The sequence below is a fragment of the Rhinopithecus bieti genome, unplaced genomic scaffold (assembly GCF_001698545.2).
Source record: "Rhinopithecus bieti isolate Rb0 unplaced genomic scaffold, ASM169854v2 scaffold_4475, whole genome shotgun sequence".
NCBI lineage: Eukaryota > Metazoa > Chordata > Mammalia > Primates > Cercopithecidae > Rhinopithecus > Rhinopithecus bieti.
The window spans coordinates 925,105-943,797 of record NW_016804399.1 but is presented as its reverse complement, the minus strand read 5'-3'; the positions used below and the strand labels follow the sequence as shown (position 1 = coordinate 943,797).

The 18,693-nt window shown below is 44.5% G+C and overlaps 1 protein-coding gene across 2 annotated transcripts in view; it reads right to left on the bottom strand.

The window, feature by feature from the left end:
- The window catches only part of SPOCK1 (SPARC (osteonectin), cwcv and kazal like domains proteoglycan 1), a 537,859-nt gene that overhangs the window by 95,147 nt on the left and 424,019 nt on the right, over nt 1–18,693 (bottom strand). For both annotated transcript variants that reach the window (XM_017867845.1, XM_017867846.1), the window contains one exon: nt 5,003–5,117. In XM_017867845.1, the coding sequence (XP_017723334.1) occupies nt 5,003–5,117 (115 nt within the window). The remainder of the gene's footprint in view (nt 1–5,002; nt 5,118–18,693) is intronic.

Here is an 18,693-nt window from a genome sequence, read left to right as displayed (position 1 = left end):
AAGCCTCAGCAATGGCGGGTGCCCCCCCCCCAGGCCCCCCGCCGCCTTGCGGTTAGATCTCAGACTGCTGTGTTAGCAATGAGGGAGGCTCCGTGGGCGTGGGACCCTCCCGGCCAGGTATGGGATATATTCTCCTGGTGTGCCCGTTTGCTTAAAGTGCAGTATTGGGGTGGGAGTCATCCGATTTTCCAGGTGTTGTGTGTCTCAGTTCCCCTGGCTAGGAAAAGGGATTCCCTTCCCCTTGTGCTTCCCAGGTGAGGCGATGCCTCGCCCTGCTTCAGCTCTCGCTGGTCGGGCTGTAGCAGCTGACCAGCACCGATTGTCCGGCACTCCCTAGTGAGGTGACCCCAGTACCTCAGTTGAAAATGCAGAAATCACCGGTCTTCTGTGTTGCTCACGCTGGGAGTTGGAGACTGGAGCTGTTCCTATTCAGCCATCTTGCTCCGCCCCTCCCATTGCTTCATACTCTTGAGGCTGGACTGACTTTATGGAGATGAGAGAGATAAGGCAATGAAGTCACCTGCCCATGTCAGGAGGTAATTTAGAGGAGTAGTAGGAAATATTCAGAAATTTTAAAGGATGGTACCACCTTCCACCATCTCTTCAGGGGACATGCCAAAGGAGAGATGCCAGATAAACAAAGAGAACAACAACAAAAAAATAATCATCCACTTGGCTTTGACTTCTGAAAAAAAAAAAAACCATATGAAACTTAAAGGTGAGACAAGAGACTTCTGATTTGCCAGAGCTGGATATGTTATAACTCAAAAGACCAAAGGCTGGAAGAGGCAGAGAAGCAGAGCACACTAGGAGATTGGAAGAGAGTGAGTTAGACCAGCCTCATACATCCTCCATGCTGACATCCAGTGTTGACCAAAGTGGGGCTATAAGAAGTAAACCTCTGAGAAGGAGAAGATCATGCAGGTGAGTGTCAGATTCTGCTCTCCATAATTCTCCCCATCTCTCACCCAGTTTTGGACCCTAGGTTGGGAAGAAGTGATTCTGAAACCTGAGACAGGCGGGAAACCCTGGCAGTAAAGAGGACCTGTGTTTGGCTACCAGCTTGAAAGCCAATTTAAGGCAAGCCTCATAAAACTGAGCTCTGCATTGAGTAGAAATGGTTGCCATCACCTCTAAAAGAACCTAGTGCATATCTTGGTCTAACAAAACAGATCCATGAAGAGAAGGCTTGAGGCAGCAACCTTACCACAGTCTTTCTTGATGCCAGAAAACCACAGAAGGGCCTCCTCAAGTTTTCTGTGCCCCTGCATAGGGCCAAGAAGAAGCTGAGAGGGCTAGTAAAACCAGAGGAGTTTAACAGAGAAGAAAGAGGATTCACCATGACCTTAGTGCACAAGGTGAGTACAGGTCTCTCAGTAGACACAGTGAGAATGAACACCACTGGCCTAACTGAAGATGCTAAGAACCCCATCTAAGTGGATGGATCCCAAATAAAGAGAAAACACCAGGAAAAGCCTCCCACCCACACTGCTGCTCATAAGCCCTCAGCCCACCTCAACTTCCTGGAATTCAGGTACAGCCCAGCATTAACAGAATTGACCTGGGAGTGGCTTTATAAAGGTTTCACCTCAGAAATGAGGTTCAAAATAGAGGTAAGGTTGAAAATAAAATATCAACACAACAGTTTGTGTGTGTGCGTGCACGTGTGTGTGTGCGTGCGCATGTGTGTATTGCCACAGTTTTTACGGACATGCATTTAAAAGACTGTAAACTCTCATTTCTGCAATAGACACAGAAATAAGACAGCTCCTCCCACGGTCGAGAGCCATAATGTGTCTCAGAGGCCAGGACTGCCTGTGAACACCACGCCCACTGCCTGCAGCTTCTGGAAGAGGCTGCTGACAGGTAAGGGGATTTAGACTGTATGCTCATCTCCTCTTCCTCCCTCTCTCCACAGCTAAGTTGCCAACTGAAAGTTGCCTTTTATTTCACCTCTGATCTCTCCCTTGTACTCATGCCCTCCTCTTCATTTGAACTGCCACCACCTCAGGTCAGCCCTGTTGACTGTCACAAATTATTGTGAGAGCTGCATGGAAAGAGGTGTCAAATCAAAGGAAAAGGTCAGCCTTCCCTTGCTCAATTTTGTCCAGGTAAGGCATTATTACTTAAGTGTTTCATTTCACAGAATGACTCTGGGAATTTATCAATGCCCTCACTCCCCCAAATGTGTTCTTATTTAATAGGAAAACACTGTCAAATCCATATTAGATAGTTTGGCCAGGCCTCGTAGCTCACACCTCTAATCCTAGCACTTTGGGAGGCCGAGGCGGGCAGATCACATGAGGTCAGGAGTTCAAGACCAGCCTGGTCAACATGATGAAACCTCATCTCTACTAAAATTATAAAAAATTAGCTGGGCGTCATGGTGGGCACCTGCAATCCCAGCTACTTGGGAAGTTGAGGCAGGAGAATCACTTGAACCTTGGAGGCAGAGGTTGCAGTGAGCTGAGATCACACCACTGCACTCCAACATGGGTGACAGAGCAAGATTTCATCTCAAAAAAAAAAAAAAAAATCCGTATTAGATAGTTAAACGTTCTACCCTAATAGGTGATTATTTTCTCCTGCATTAGGATACTGTTAGTACTGTCATAAATTAACTACCACCAACAGGTAGCTTCTGCTTCCCCTCATGCTTACATGAAAACTCTGCTCTAAGTCACAGCCTAGAAACGAGATCTTTAACAATGAAGGACAGTCTTAGAACCTCATGGAAAGAATCGTACCAAGTTTGAACCACTGACACTTCAAGTAACAGACTCATTGGTGCAGGCTTCTGAGGTTATATTTCTTAGATAACTTCCAAAGGGTGTTCATAAAAGCAAACTGTTGACCCAATATCTGGTGGAGCAAAAATAATTATATTGGACTGAAGGAACTGATGAGGAAATAGAATTTCAGTTGTTTTGTAATATTGTTGGTATTATTTTTAATGTTCTATTTTCTGATATCATGTAGTTTTTATTGTTTTTTCCTGATCTTTCTCTCACTATTAACTTAGTAGTCTGTGCTTTTGTAAGCATTTTGAAATGAAAGATTTTTAAATGGTAATCTTGTGCTCACTGACCTTTCAGAATTCAGGAATAACTTTGTCTGAGTCTCTTTACTTTTAATGGCAATGGGGTTACTTGTATAGATTCAGTGAGAATCTGTTCTCATTTTTACACATAAATAATTGAACAAATGGATGGTACAGTCAAGGCCACACCTGGAGTGTCAATCTCATCTGCTTACATATGAAGCACATCATTAAGAAACAAGGGTTGTTCTTTATTTGCAAAATCATGAGGCCCTCCCAGAAACTTGGACTGTTACCTTATAATGGCAGACTTGGAGGCCATCTCTTTTAAGGAGAGATGCATTCACCCCCATTTATAGATGTTACAGGCGAAACAGTGGCAATGGCATTCTTTTATTTATTTATTTATTTTTGAGATGGAGTCTCGTTCTGTTGCCCAGGTTAAAGTACAGTGATGTGATCTTGACTCACTGCAACCTCTACCTCCCGAGTTCAAGCGATTCTCCTGCCTCAGCCCCCTGAATAGCTGGGACTACAGGCACCAGTCACCACGCCTGGCTGATTTTTGTATTTTTAGTAGAGACGGGGTTTCATCATTTTGGCTAGGTTGGCCTTGAACTCCTGACCTCCAGTTATCTACCCACCTCGGTCTCCCAAAGTGCTGGGATTACAGGTGTGAGCCACCACACCTGGCTGGCAATGACCTTCTTAGTTTGGTTTCCTAGCCTCAGAATAAAAGCAATAAATAATATACGTGGAATAAGAAAGGTTTCTGAAATTTCCTAAGATTTGTAAGAAATCTCTAACAGAAGTTAATTTTCTGGGCTATGTAGTTGCTTAACACCACATGGCTTTAGATTTTCTGACCAGACTACAAAGAGGCTTATGTATATCAGTTAACTTTTATTACTGCATTTATAACTAAATGAATCAGGCCTAACCGCAATGAGATTAGCTTTTTAGAAATCAAGAATAATCATTGGAGATTATTTATAAGCACAGTGTTTCGTGGTTTACAGCATCCTTCCACATCCTGACTTAAACCTCCTAAAGAGCCTTTAAACACAATATTCCTGAAGTCACCATGATCACATTTACATTTGAAATCTTCATCATCTATTTGCCCTGGAAAAAACATGGCTTACAAAGAGTCAAATAGATAAACACTCACACCCCATTCATTCCACTCCATTACAAATCACTCCTAGATTTAAAAACATAAGCATATACACATACGTGTGGATGCACACACACACACACGCACACACACAGAGAAATGAGTTACAGCTGAGAAAGCCCAATTCCACAGAAGGCAAATTCAAACGTCTATCTTCGGTCTTACCAAGGAAGGCTCAAAAAGAGGCTGAGACCAGTGGGACAACATTACTTTCTCCATCATGAAAATATCCAAATGAGCCCAACCTTTCCTGCCCTTCTCAGCCATGGAAGAGAAGCAGCTACCCCTAGGGAGGTATTCTCTTTCATCTGTCCCCTGGCTCTGTGCTGCCTTACAAGCAGAATATATTAATAAGGAAATACTTTAGGAGAGAACTCTCTCCACTGTAGTGACATCTCTGCAGTCTCTGTTTTGATATTTGGCCTTGAGAAGTTCAAAGGATTGGAAAGATTCGAGTTCAAGAAAGACCAAGATGTACCCCAGGGCCGGTCCTGGTCTTAGATGCTGAAAAACATACTCCTCCCACACCATAAGCGATTATGACCTCTGAAAGAACCTAGTGGATATCCTGGTCTAACAGGATTATTTTCAAAGGCTCCTGTTCTTCTTTGTAATGGTAGTTGAAGGCAAGTGAGTTTAGGGTCCCTAAATCTGGAGTACTTACTTGTCATGTCTGCTCATTTCTCCAGTTTGTTCCTGGTGCCTGGGACAGAGCTCAGCCACATCAACCCTCTGTGACACCCCCCTTCTTGCCCAGGAATTTTCTGGAGGAGACCCCCACTCACCACTCCTTTCTGCCTTGTGCTTTGGTGGCTCAGGCTCTGGGAGACATGGACAAGGCCCATCACAGAGGGTGGTGAGGCTTTTGCCAGTAGAACAAGCATGGAACTCCAATTTGCACTGCAAGAGAGAGACACAACAGGTCTTAAGAATGCAACCACAACAGACCCCCTACTCCGCCTCCTTTCAGTGCCCTTTGCTTCACAAAAGCAGACAAAGCAGGGAGAGGTCCACCTCAAGTAGAGGTCTCAATTACAGAATACTGAATAAGAAATGGCCTTTTATATTTTACCAAATGCAGAGGATAACTTCTAAAAACACTGTGGAAGCCCTGGAAGACTTCCTTTAATGATGGTAAACCCTACAGTCACTATTTCTAAAATAAAATTATTAATATGAAACTTAACATCTGTAGAGTCCTATGTGGTCCAGGAACCCCCTCCATTTACATTGAGGCATCTTGTCCACACTCCTCCCGTGTGGAGGCAGCACTGCTGGAATACCACTCCCGGTCCCTCTCAGCCTGCTCACATGCTCTTCCCGAGAGGGAAGAGGAACAATCCCTTTAGTAAGTCTGTATGGTAATCTGAGGCTCAGCCCCTTCCCCTTGGGAGCAACAAGGAGTGAATGCTCTTGCTTCCATTGTCCAAAACCTAAGTTTCCACGGGTCTTGCCCCATCAGAGGATGCCTGTGGTCTAACTAGCTTGTGACTCCGTGGAAATGGTTACCTAATTCTAGGATTAAATATTAGAAGCCCATAATCCACATTCTCTTGTCAACCCTTTATCAGTAGCAATGGTAATATTTTAGTCATTTTTCTATCAGCCCTTTACTCTTAAGTCTCAATGAATTCTCAGAACACAGGCAGGAGACAGGAATGTTATTAGTAGGTGCAAAAGACCACAACAATTATCAGCATTTTTATTATTCCTATATGATGGAAGAAGAAATTGAGACTCAGGCTGAATAACTTGCAAAAGATCACAAAGCTCAGGGCCAAGCACTTAATGCATTCCACAACACTGTGTAGATGGGGCTTCAGAATACAGACATCCCATACTGAACTGTGTGTGGCTAATTATGCAACTTTGCTATTGGCCTGGATCTGTGTTGTCTGAGAGTTTACTCCTTTTTTGTCTGTAAATTTCTCAAGATCAAGGCCGCTGTGTAATCGGTCCTCTGCAAAGACCCACGGGCCGAGGACCACATGCGTATCTGGTGGAGGTTCAAAGGAAAAAGAGATAGGTGAAATTTAACGAGCACCCACTGTGCGTGCAGCTCTTATCAGGTGCCATGGGGAATCTTTTAAATGAAAGAAAAGAGGAGATACAGTCCATGCCCTTGGAAAACACAAATGCATACCTTTGAAAAAAGTCCACTAGCATTTGCAAAGCCACACACATGAGTGCAGATAAATACTGGCTCATTGTGAGAGGACAAGCTATTCAGTCCCTATACCGATTAGAAATGGAGGGAAAGAGTACTTTAAACCTGGTTCTAAATGTACTGAAGTCACTCCTGTGTCACTCCAATGATCACCCATATAGTCGCTGGCTGCCTGTTCAGGGAGAGGGCAACAGAGCAAACCCACAGAGTGCTGGCTTCCTCTTGACACAAAACTCCCTCTTGTGCATATGTGTTCAGTGCCTAGTACGTGCCCAGCATGGCAGCAGGCATTGAGGGGGCTATACAAAAACAAGTCATTGCCCACATCTCACACATCAACTGAGCTGATGAAGCAAAGAAGAGTGTGTCCTTGTAAAGTCATGTGGATGTGACTCTGAGGTGAGGCAGGATATATGTCTCTGTAGGGATGGGGTGCAAAAGAGGCCCTGAGGTATGTGGTGTGCCTACAGACAGCACGTGGACTGAAGGTGAGCCAAGTGGAACGCTGGGAAGGCAGCAGGCAGGTCACTAGCATGAGGAGCTTCCTTTCACTCAGCGCAGCGTGTGTACACGTGCCCACGGCTAGACACAGCTGCCATGACTGGCCTGCTGCCTCCTCCGCCTCTTCTGGGCTAGTTCTCTGGAACAATCCTCTGTTTCAGACTAGTGGTTCTCTGGCTCATTAACAAAATCCTTAAAGCTAATTTAGGGGGGAAAATATATTTTTATGTGTCCATTTATTTTATAAAGTCAAAATTATTACCTTTATTTATCATAAAGCCTTATCATGCTATTGCTATTACTGCCTGATTGTATCTGTGACAGACCGTAAGACTCCCCCTCTCCACCCTATTCTCTTCTCTCTCTGAGAGGAGTCCACACTTCTGCTCCAGGCCCTGTGTCTTGCAGCAGCACCTCCCTGTAGGAGGGTCAACTTTCCCACCTGCTCTAGCTGCATGCTCACTCCAACCAGTGGTGGTTAGTAGGAGGGACGCAAGCCAGGTTTGAGCAGACATGTCAAGAATCACTGGTTTCATCACCTCTCTTGCTCTTCTCTACCATGAAAATGATGTGCCAGATAAGGGCTGCTCCCTTTTGCCCAGGACCCAGAAGGCAGAGAACATGAAACAGAGCTGAAGTGTTCTGAACAGAGCCACAGCTAACACACAATGTGAACACGGAAATAGGGTTTATCATAATAAGTCAATGATGTTTGGGGATTATTTGTTATTACAGTGTAACTTAGAAAACTCTGACCAACAGAATGACTTACTTCCTACTAGACCATGAAGGCCTTAACAGCAAGAAAAGGTTTTAGTAACTGTTTTATCCTTGGCATGATATGACATACACAGAGCCCTGGCATAGAGTAGGTGTTCAATAAACAGCTGCTGAATGACAAAGGCAGAAAGAAGGGAACCACGATTCACTTTGCTGCTCTGGACCTCTGTTCCAATCCCTGGGTGCTTACCAATCTGTCTGCACAAGGAAGGAAGTGCTGGAGCTCAGTACTCGACACATTCATCCTAAACCATCCTTTACCCATGTCTACACCCTGAGACGCCTCCTTGAGCTCCACATTCAGTACTCTGACCCTCAGCCTCCCTGCTCACCCCAGCCTATCACTGGAGTATGAGCCTCTCTGGGTGGCCGTGCCATGACTGCGGGCCCTGTGGACTGTAATTCCTGGAACTCCACTTTCTCGGCTGGCCTGTAGCATCCCCTCTCCTGTCCAGCCCTGGTGGCCATCTCTACAGGCAGCCCAGTCTCCTCCCTAGTTACAGAAAGACACCACCAGAGAAAACAGTACTTGACTCTTATCTGCATCAGTGAAAATCCAAGTTCAAGGGCACAGATCTGTTTTTGTTTGTTTGTTTTTACCTTTCAGGACAATATGTAGCATTTCAATGAAGCCCAAAAGGCTGCATAATTTCTTTCTTTTTTTTTTTTATTTTATTTATTTTATTTTATTTTTTTAGGAGACAGGGTCTCACTCTGTCACCCTGGCTAGAGTGCAGAGGCATAATCATAGCTCACTGCAGTCTTGAACTCCTGAGCTCAAGCAATCCTCCTGCCTCAGCCTCATGAATAACTGGGACTACAGGCATGTGCCACCATGCTTAGCTATTTTTTTTTAATGTTTTGTAGAGATGGGGTCTCACTATATTGCCCAGGCTGGTCTCAAACTCCTGGGCTCAAGCCATCCTCCCACCCCAGCCTCCTGAAATGCTACAATTACAGGCAAGAGCCACCATATCCAGCCATAATTCCAAAGCTCAAAACAGGCTATTTAGAGATACATATACATGTGGTAAAAGCTCCCTTAAAACCTGGCAGGGGAGGGGACCATGACAAATACCATGAAGATAGGGGTCACCTCCCCAGGGGAGGCAGCAGGATTGGTCAGAAAGGAGCCCAAAGGAAGCATCACAAACATTGATCATGTTTTATTTTATAAAGTAAGCATTAGATTCTGAGGCTTTTGTTCTGTTACTAAGCTTGACAACTACTATAAATAATATATACATTTTTATGTATCAAAGACTTTATGACAAAATATAAAACAATATTTATAGGCTCCTATGGAGGTGACAACCAAGCTAGAACCACACCTCCCAGAAAACTCCATGAGCAAGCCCAGGAGTGTGGGGAGAGCCCTCCATGCAGGGTTGAGAGTGTGAAGCTCTGCTCCCAAGCCCACGGCCTCCCACAGATGTTCTCTTCCCACAACACTTCTCTGATTCTCACCCTTGAAGTTGCCCTTCCTATCACTTTCCTTCATCCTCCCTCCTCCCTTCTCCCAGGTTCTTTCTAGGGAAGAACAGATACAGAAGCCAAAACCTGATCACCATTCCAGCTTCACGCAGAGGACTCTATGTAAAGACTATAAATCTCAGTTTTTTTAAGCACCCAGTTTCTGGCACTTTGTTACAGTAGCACTAACAAATTAATACACTTTCCATCCAGATTTTTTTAAAAAGAGAGAGACTCTGAGGAATGAAGACACTTTGTCTTGGGTTTATAAAGCACAGAGCTTTGTGCCAAGATGGCTCAGCTCTGCTGGAAAGAAACAAAACAGAAACTATGAAACAGCAGCCTCAGGATATGAGCAGTTGGACCTAAAGAACTTGGCCAAATTGTGTCAGTTGTGACGCATGCCCAGAGAAGAGGAAATATTAAAAATTCAAACCTTTATATTGATTTCATGATGAAGCAGTCAAATAAATAATTAACTCTAACTCTCTAACGGAGGAGAGTTGAGAAACGAGGAAATAAGGACTTTGACACATGATACTACAACCCATGCTCATATAAACACAAAATATTATTATAAATATAAACCCCTGGGGATTCTAGACCCTTGACCTGCTGAAACAGAAATGCCTGCCCTTATCACTGCAGAGAGAAGAAGCGGCGAGAGCCAATGAGGGCATGAACGGGCAGATACATTCAAAATGTTGACCTACTTAAAAATAAATGTGCTAGGAGATTTTCCAACCAATCTTTCCTTCCATTTTGCATAACACGCTAATACATTGGTTGGAATGAGTGAATGTTTTCATGCAAATGGCCAGTAAATCTTTCTCATCTATGATTTGTAAAGCACAGCTAACAACCTCTTCCTGGTTCATTGCTCACACAGGTCTCAACCAAGCACATTTCTCTACCACACCACACTCTGCTCTGCCTCGCATGCTTTGGGTATTATTTTTAACATTTTATTCAAACTGCTTTCTCCACTGTATTTCATCAACCTATCATCCATTTTTTAAGCCAGACTGTTGACAGTTCACAGTTGACAATTTTGTTCACAGTTGATGAATTCTGATTTGTTTTTATTTGCCCAAAATCACGTCACAGTAGGTGGGGGGAGCAATCCTGAGGCTTTGCTGGCTTTAATAATTGGGCAGGAAGTGAGTGACTGCTGACTGCACCAGTCAGATGCCAACATGTGTTCCTGGCTGACGGGAGAATAACCACCCATTTCCGCACAGGGCTTGAGTGGCTCAGTGGTCATCTGGCAGAAGCTATGCACAGAAACAAGGGAAGGTCTTTGGTCTCATTTAGAACTTTATTGAACATCCATAAATACATGTGTTCCTTTCTGCATTTAACACATATTCACTGAGCATCTACTATGGGCCAGACCCTGTTCTAGGTGTAGAACCAGTGGGACAAAGGCCTGTTTCCATGAAGTTCACATGGCAGGCATTGGTGAGAGTCAAGGAATTAAACCAAAGAGAGAAAGAGACAGGGAATAAAGGAGAGGGAATGGTGTATTGCATGGTGTGATCAGTAAATCTTCTGGAAAGACGACATCTGAGCAGAGAACAGAATAAAGTGAGCCATGCAGCTCTCTGGGGAAGGAGGGCCTGGGAAAAAGAAAGCACAAAGGCCCAGGGTAGAAGATTCTGACTACACTTGAGAAACAGTGAGGAAGCTGGAGAAGGATGAGGAGAGTGGAAAGGACCATCTCAGCGGAACTGATGGTTGGCCTGTGTGTGGCCCAGGGCACAGTCTTGCATTCTCTCACTCTCTCTTTCCCTCTGTGTGGTACACACACACTTCTATGAGTTAAGACTTCCGAATACATCAGAGCCTTACACTTTAAGACCAAGCTGCTAAAAATATAAAAGAGGAAAATGCTTTTTTTTTTTACAAGAGAATAGCAGCTACAAAATTTAAAAGAAAGGCTAGAGTTAGAAAGTCACCATTTTGAAACTCCTCATGTAATTAATTGAGTCAGAAAAGGACCATTTAATGTTTGCTAAAAAGTTTGGGTGAAAGTTATTAGAGAATGAAACATTCACACAGTCTCAAAATGTCTCCTTCCAGCATCGCTGTTATTATACAAAGAAGAAAATGTACACTTTCAATAAAACGAATGGCAGTCACCCCTTAACAAAGGGACCAAGGGTCCAAGCTAATACCACTGGCAGTGGGACGGGCTGGCATGTGCCTCCTAATATGCAACGAAAGAAAATACACAGTAGCACCTGTGAGGCACTGATATTAAAAAGGTTGAACCCAAGTCTATGCATGAGGAAACAGACAAATCCAAAATTGAGGACATTTTATAACAGTCTGAACTCTAAAAGCAAACAAAACAAACCTGGGGCGAGTGGATTATCATACTAGAGTAATCATTTCTAATTAAAATAAATGAAAAATCGGAAACAAATGAAATGAGCAAAAGTTAATTGAACCTTGACTAATAATTATACAAAACACATTATTATACAAACATTTTGGGAATAATTTCTGTGATGTTAATGTGAACTATATGCTAGGTGATACTATGGAATATTCTTATAGGTATAATAATACCTACTAAGGTTAAGGTGGTTATATAAGAGAACACCCCTTTCCTTAGGGGTGAGGTGTCACAATGCTGCAAATCCTAACTAGTTCAGGGGAAAGTGTGTATGTGTATACAGAAAGCAAGAGTACATGAATGTGCCAAAATCCTAACAACTGCCAAATATTTTTGTTTTGCTTGTGTTTTGAGACTGAGTTTCTCTCTTGTTGCCCAGGCTGGAGTGCAGTGACATGATTTTGGCTCACTGCAACCTCCGCCTCCCAGGTTCAAGCAATTCTCCTGCCTCAGCCTCCCTAGTAGCTGGGATTACAGGCACCTGCCATCACGCTCGGCTAATTTTTGTATTTTTAGTAGAGACGGGTTTCACCATGTTGGCCAGGCTGGTTTCAAACTCCTGACCTCAATGGATCTGCCCGCCTCATCCTCCCAAAATGCTGGGATTACAGATGTGAGACACTGCAACAACTGTCAAATCTTAATGATGGGTATACAGTATGCATTGCATTATTCTTTAAATGCTCTGTACATTGAATAATTATTAAACTAATAGACAGGGGAAGAAAATTTAACTTGCTTTGCCCAGTGGTGCTAGAACTCTTCCCAGAAACCACTCCTCTTTTCTCTCCCTAAACTCCTCCCTCCTCAGTGGCTTGCCACTCTCAGCTGTTGCAATTACTGTCCCTCCTGCAGCTCCCGCTAGAGGGCGGCTCTCGGGGCAGGGACTGGATCCTATTTCCTGCTGTATCCAGGCTGGCTTACACCTGGTAAAGAGCTGACCTTCAGTAAGGATTTGTTAAAGGAACAAGTGATTGAAGTTTTCCTAAAGCACAAAATTCTCTTGATTGAAATAAGCAATTAGCTTTGCTCATTTTCTCACCTTGTTTATCGTGTCAGTGATTTAGCAAACCCTTTTCCAGTGAGTGAGGAGGTAAGTTTCAGTCCAGTTCATGTACAGATTGTCACAGGCTTGGTTTTAGAGGCAAGCCTGAATAAAGTTTCTCTAAACTGTGTAACAAAACCAGTGGAGAGTCTTGTCGTCCTCCAGGCAACACATCCAAGAGTGACCAGCACCATGGAGAGGAGTGCAGCCCTGCCCTGCCCTGCCCTGCCCTGCATGTGCAGGCCCACCCCCGGCAGGCTCTTGGTCCCTGCTTTAAGTTCCCCAACTGCACACAAGAGGAGCTGCCTTGGCTCACCTCCACTGTTCTCACTTCTGGGCCTTTTCCCTGTTATCTCTTCTGCCTTGGATTTTCTTAGGACTGGACACTATTTTGACGTTTTCAATTTCTGTGGGATTTTTTACTTATCTGGGATTTTGGAGAATAGTGCAGATGAAGAAGGACTTGAAGTTCTTGGGCCTGTCATCCTCTCTAGGAGATGGCTGACCCCATGGAGGGAGGACAGCCTGGTTGTACATCAGAGAGGTGGCACCATGCACAGCCTCACCAGGCAAGGCCTGAATGCAGCAGAGAGCCCAGACCCGAAGGGCTCTCAGTGAAGGCCCATAGTCGGGCCAGCTGCAGCCCTCCCCTCTTCCCAGCTGGGCTGTGGTGCCTTTCCTCCAGGAAAGCTTTTCTCAGGCTCCTGCCTCTGTGCCCCAGGACAATTCTCTCATTGCACTCACCACTGGACAGTGCTTATCTGTTTACATATATCTACTTCTTGAAGGAAATAGGTATCTTTGACTAGAGCCTAGCATATCACAAGTACAGGTGCTCCTCAACTTACAGATGGGGTTACATCTCAATAAACCCATCTTAAGGTAAAAATATCAGAAACTGAAAGTGCATTTAATACGTCTAACCTACTAAACATCATAGCTTAGCCTAGCCTACCTTCAGTGTACTCAGAACACTCGCATTAGCCTACAGTGGGGCAAAATTATCTAAGATAAAGCCTATTTAATAATAAAAGGTAGGATAGCTCATGTAATTGATTGAATACTGCACTGAAAGTAAAAAAAAAAAAAAAAAAAAAAAAAATGGTTGAAGGGTAGCCAAAGTACAGTTTCTACTAAATTTGTATCTCCTTTGCACCATCCTAAAGTCATACCGTTTTCAGTTGAGCCATTGTAAGTCAGGGACCATCTGTGTCTAATACATTTTTTGTTTATTTATGGGATATACCTTATGTAACCCTATGTGAGAGCAGGTCATGTCTATAGATAAGAAACGAAACTAGAAGAAAGCAATGACTGCCTTGGGGACACCTAAGGTGAGTAAGTAGACAGATTTTAATTTTTTTTTTTTTTTTTTTTTTTTTTTTTTTTGTTTTTTTTTTTGAGACAAGAGTTTCAACTCTTCACTCTGTCACCCAGGCTGGAGTGCAGTGGCATGATCTCAGCTCACTGCAAGCTCCGCCTCCCGGGTTCATGCCATACTCCTGCCTCAGCCTCTCGAATAGCTGGGACTACAGGTGCCCGCCACCATGCCTGGCTAATTTTTTTGTATTTTTAGTAGAGACGGGGTTTCACTGTGTGTTAGCCAGGATGGTCTTGATCTCCTGACCTCGTGATCCACCCGCCTCGGCCTCCCAAAGTGCTGGGATTACAGGCATGAGCCACCGTGCCCGGCCCCCGCAGATTTAATTTTTAATCCAACCCCTTCACTTCTCCCTAGTCCAGTGCTATGTGTAATGACTCACAGACTTCTACAACAGTGAGGGGTTTGGCAAAGCCTTTACAGGCATCCTAGGAAGACAGAAAGGAGAGGGAAATTATGAGAGAGCTGGGGAAAGGGAGAGAGAACAGGAGGTGCCCTGCTGGCAGCTGTATGGTGCTGACCTGCAGGGAAGAAATGGAGTCAGCCAAATACAACCCTTGCTTCTCAACTGTGACTTGTCACTAGTGATAGTGACGTTATTCAAAGCCACTTTAACATGTCGCAATTAGCTAATCCAACTTACAGAAGTGAAGCTGATCAGCTCACAGACCTGAATCAGGTGATGTGGCCAACTTCTGTGTTCCAGAAGCTGACAGCAGCCAGACTTAGCCTCTCCTGGAGGCGTAAAGGCCTGCAGCTATTCCTAGCTAACAGACTAACTGTCAAGTGTGATCATCAGAGCTCTCCCAAGCAGTCCAGAGTAGCCCAGCCAGGGCCTCAGAAGACGGTTCTGTTCATAGGATCTGACCTTTGACTCCCACCTGATGCAAGTTCCTTGAGAGAGCTGTCCATGCTCATATACCCCAAGGCCACAGATAAGCTGTACCTTGAAAGTGGACAGGAAGAGCTTGCTGAAATAAATTCATCATCTTCCCAGAAACTCTAGGAAGTTGGAGACTATCACTTTCATTTTACAGATGAGAAGAAAAAAAGGGTAAGAAAGTAAAGAACACAAATAAGAATGTAAGAAGGAGACAGCAAGAAAAGCAAGTTGTAGAGGAGGCATGGCAGAGGAGAGGATGGAAGAAAAGAGAGAAGAAATACAAGGAGGAGAATAGAGATGCTTCAAGTATTAAAAAAAGCACAAAACATCCCAGAGAGACCTGGGAGGTGCAAGAGGCAATGTGGGAGCAGAGACCTTGTTCACATGTCTCTCGCCCAGCCTGGATATGTGGGCTCAGGCAGCGCTAGGAGAAAGGAAGAGGATGTTCTGAGGTGCTGGCACCTGCTTAAAATTAAAATGTCTCTGCAGCTATAAATGCCCTCGAGATGCCTGTCTCTCCAGCTGTCCTGGTTTCCTTGGAGGGGCCCAGCCCACACTAAGCCTCCTCTCCATGCTGTCTGTTCCCCACTGGCTGGGGCAGTTGACTCCACAGACAGAGTGGAGGGCAAGTTGAGGTGGCACGTGCCTGGCAGCATTCCTGGCATACGGTAGACAATGAAACTTCGCTCCTTCCTCCATCCCCCAAAGCCCACATTCATTCTTCTCTTCTTCCAATAGCTTCTCCACGCCAGAGTGATCTCTGTAAAATGCAAATGTGTTTGTGACACCCTACCCCAGCTTACAACCATTCCTTGTATCCTGCTATCCTCAGACAAAAAGTAAAGATTTTTAGCCCAGCAGAAAAGGTCCCCAGAGATCTTTACCCCACATATCTCTCCACCCACATCTCTTATGTCTCTCCAAACACATGCTTACTGTGACCCAGCTTGCAGACCATGCTCACTCCCCCTCTGTCTCCTTGGCCATGTCCCTCGAGGCTTCCTCTTGGATGCTTTGCTTTGTCTACAGTTCCCCCCGGAGCCTGCAGTTGATATCCCTAAGTACTTCTAGCACCTGCCCACCTCTAACACTCTGTCTCTTGCCCTGTACTTCAATGACAGCTTTCTTGCCTCTCTCTCTTATGAGCTCCATGAAGACTAGGTTTTAATTCACTTGGTTAGCCCCAGTGCCTAGAAAAGAATCTAAAAATGAGTATGTACTAAATAAATGTTGGACAGCTACATAGATGCATGGGCAGGAGGATGGAGGGACAGCCCCACCCATCTAACCACCTGCTGAGCAATCAACACAGCTCTGGTGTCATCTCCAAAGCACTTGGCCAAATGAAGTCATCTCTCACTAGCCATCTCCAGGCTTTGATACTCCTTGGCTCCATGAGTAGCATCTGGACTGTCACAGTCCAACAGGTGCAAAGCTCTGACTGTCTCTCCTACCATCCCATCTGCTTCCCCCCACTTAGTGGAATGTCATACCAAAGATCTCAAACTAACCTTTCCCTCTCAAGCCCTGATCAAAGCTCAAGTCCTCCCTTTTGATGCTGGTCACCATCTGGTACTGATGCTGCTTCTTCAACAACACTGCTCTGACTCTTCAACATGCAACAATCCTTCAATAGGTGTCTTCTCATTCCTCCCTGTCCCTGCTTTACTCTGATGTTGCCCTCATCTGAATACCTCTTTCCTTTCTCATCCCAAACCTTCCCCACCCAGGCGTGTCCTCCTCTGGACACTACCCTGACTACTCCTCCTCCCGCAGAGCCCCCTTGGCTCCAGTGACATTTCCAGCCCACCCCACTCAACCACACACAGTCCCATGCCTGCTCTTCTGGTTTCCTCTTACCCTCTAATATTTTCTTCCCAATTATAATTTAGCTGCTAGACTTCAGGATATTTGTGTCATATATTTATGGATTCTTCATAATACAGATATGAGCACTAAGTATATTTCTGTTCTTCACAGTGCTGGTAGAAATGGCTTCTAAGTCTTCATAATGTATATAAGGTTTAATATAACTAATCATGAACCTGGCATTGTGCTAAACGTTTTACCTATGTTTTCTCCTTTAATTTTCACCCCAGCCCCTATATGATAAAAATGATAACAACATCCATCCTACACATGAAGAAACGGAGGCTCACAGATGTCGTTTGGCCAATGAAAGCCAGCGCTAAGTTGTGAAGCCTGAGTCCAAATCCAGACTATGTGACTCTAAAGTCTGTGCTCTTAAGAGGTTAATGACGTAGTCTCAAGCCAAAATGTTTTCTGATGTTTCCTCAGGTCACGTGTTTTCACAATGTTGAGGACTGTGCTGACAATGGTCTTCTGTGTCCGCTCATGGTACCTGCAGGAACCATTATCTTGCAAACAAAGCCAAGTCACACAAATGGTAGGGAATTCTCTGAGAACTGTACCAAGGGAGTGCGCGCTCAGTTACAGTGTGCCTCCCAGATGTCTCTATAGGACCCCTGCCATGATCTCACTGAAGCAAGGGCTCCACCAGGGTGGAGATCCTGGTTTTCTCCTTCCCAGATGCACCCCAGGCATGCAGAACACAGCCAGCACACAGTAGGTGTCCTTTAATTATTTCCTGAATGAAAGAATGAATGAATGAGATGGAAAGCAAGCCCCACAAAGCCCTGCCACACCTGTCACCAAGAAGGAACAAGTTTCTTGGTGAAAAGAGTCAAGAAAACTACAGAAAATCTAAGTAGCTGTATCAGAGAGAACACTTCACAGCCACCAGAAGGCACAGGTGAGATGACCACGTCACTAATAAAAAGGAAGGTCGGAGTGAACAGAGGTCTACAGCAGATCTGTAACTGCTACAAAGCAGCTCAGTAATGGCCTCTTTGGCAACTTCAAACCAATTCTGTACTGATTCTGAACTCCCAAGGGTTCAGGCTTCATAGGTACTTTATCATTCAGAGTTCAGACAACGGTGAAGCCAGGTGCTCTGTTCTGATCCCTCAGCAGGGGGGCTGTGTCCTTGCACCCGGACATCTCTGCAGATCAGCCTTCTGAGGGCCGTTCCAGGCCTGGGGTCTGCCCTTCTCATGCTGTCTGTGTTTCTTTGTCATAACTAACACACTGTAGAGGGCAGGCTCCTGAGCCTTAGTTTCTGAAGCAGTGACCTCTCTTAGACTCTCTGCCTAAAGACACCTCTCATCACTTACCTACAGAGACTTCACAGATAAGGGAGAAAAAATGCAGATGGAAAAAGAATAACAGCAGATTTTTAAAGTGATAGAGAGGCAGTATTCCATCCCTAGTTGCCCCAGTGTACTCTGAAAATGGAAAACAGATACTACCTTAGCACATCCACCAATTTCTGTCCAAAGCTGACACTTCCCAAGGTCAAAAAAAGCCATTAAAATCTCACCTTGGGCTGACATAAGATACCCACCACCAGCCATTCAGCCTGCTTTACTTCCGCACTTCAGCCCAATTTCTTCCTCTCTCCTGTCTCACTTGCTCTAGAAAATAAACCCCAAATAACTTTCTGAATAAAGCCAGCGTATGTCCATAAGAGCCGACAGAAACGAAACCACAGATAAAGGTGACCAAAAATGCCAAAGCAGACTTTTGACCAAATGCAACAAGATTAAAGTGATATTTTTTTTAAATGAAACAGTAACTTAAACTTTGAATTACTGCCTGATTTTACTGCTTAGAGATGAAAGACGTTGTAGTGCTGAACGAAAAAGCCATATAACTCAAAGAGGGTTTTCTTTGCTTGGCATCACCTCTGTGAAAAATACGTTTAAGTAATAAAATGCCCTTGCAAGAGTCAATTCTCTGATGATGGAGCTGAGGTGTGAAAATGG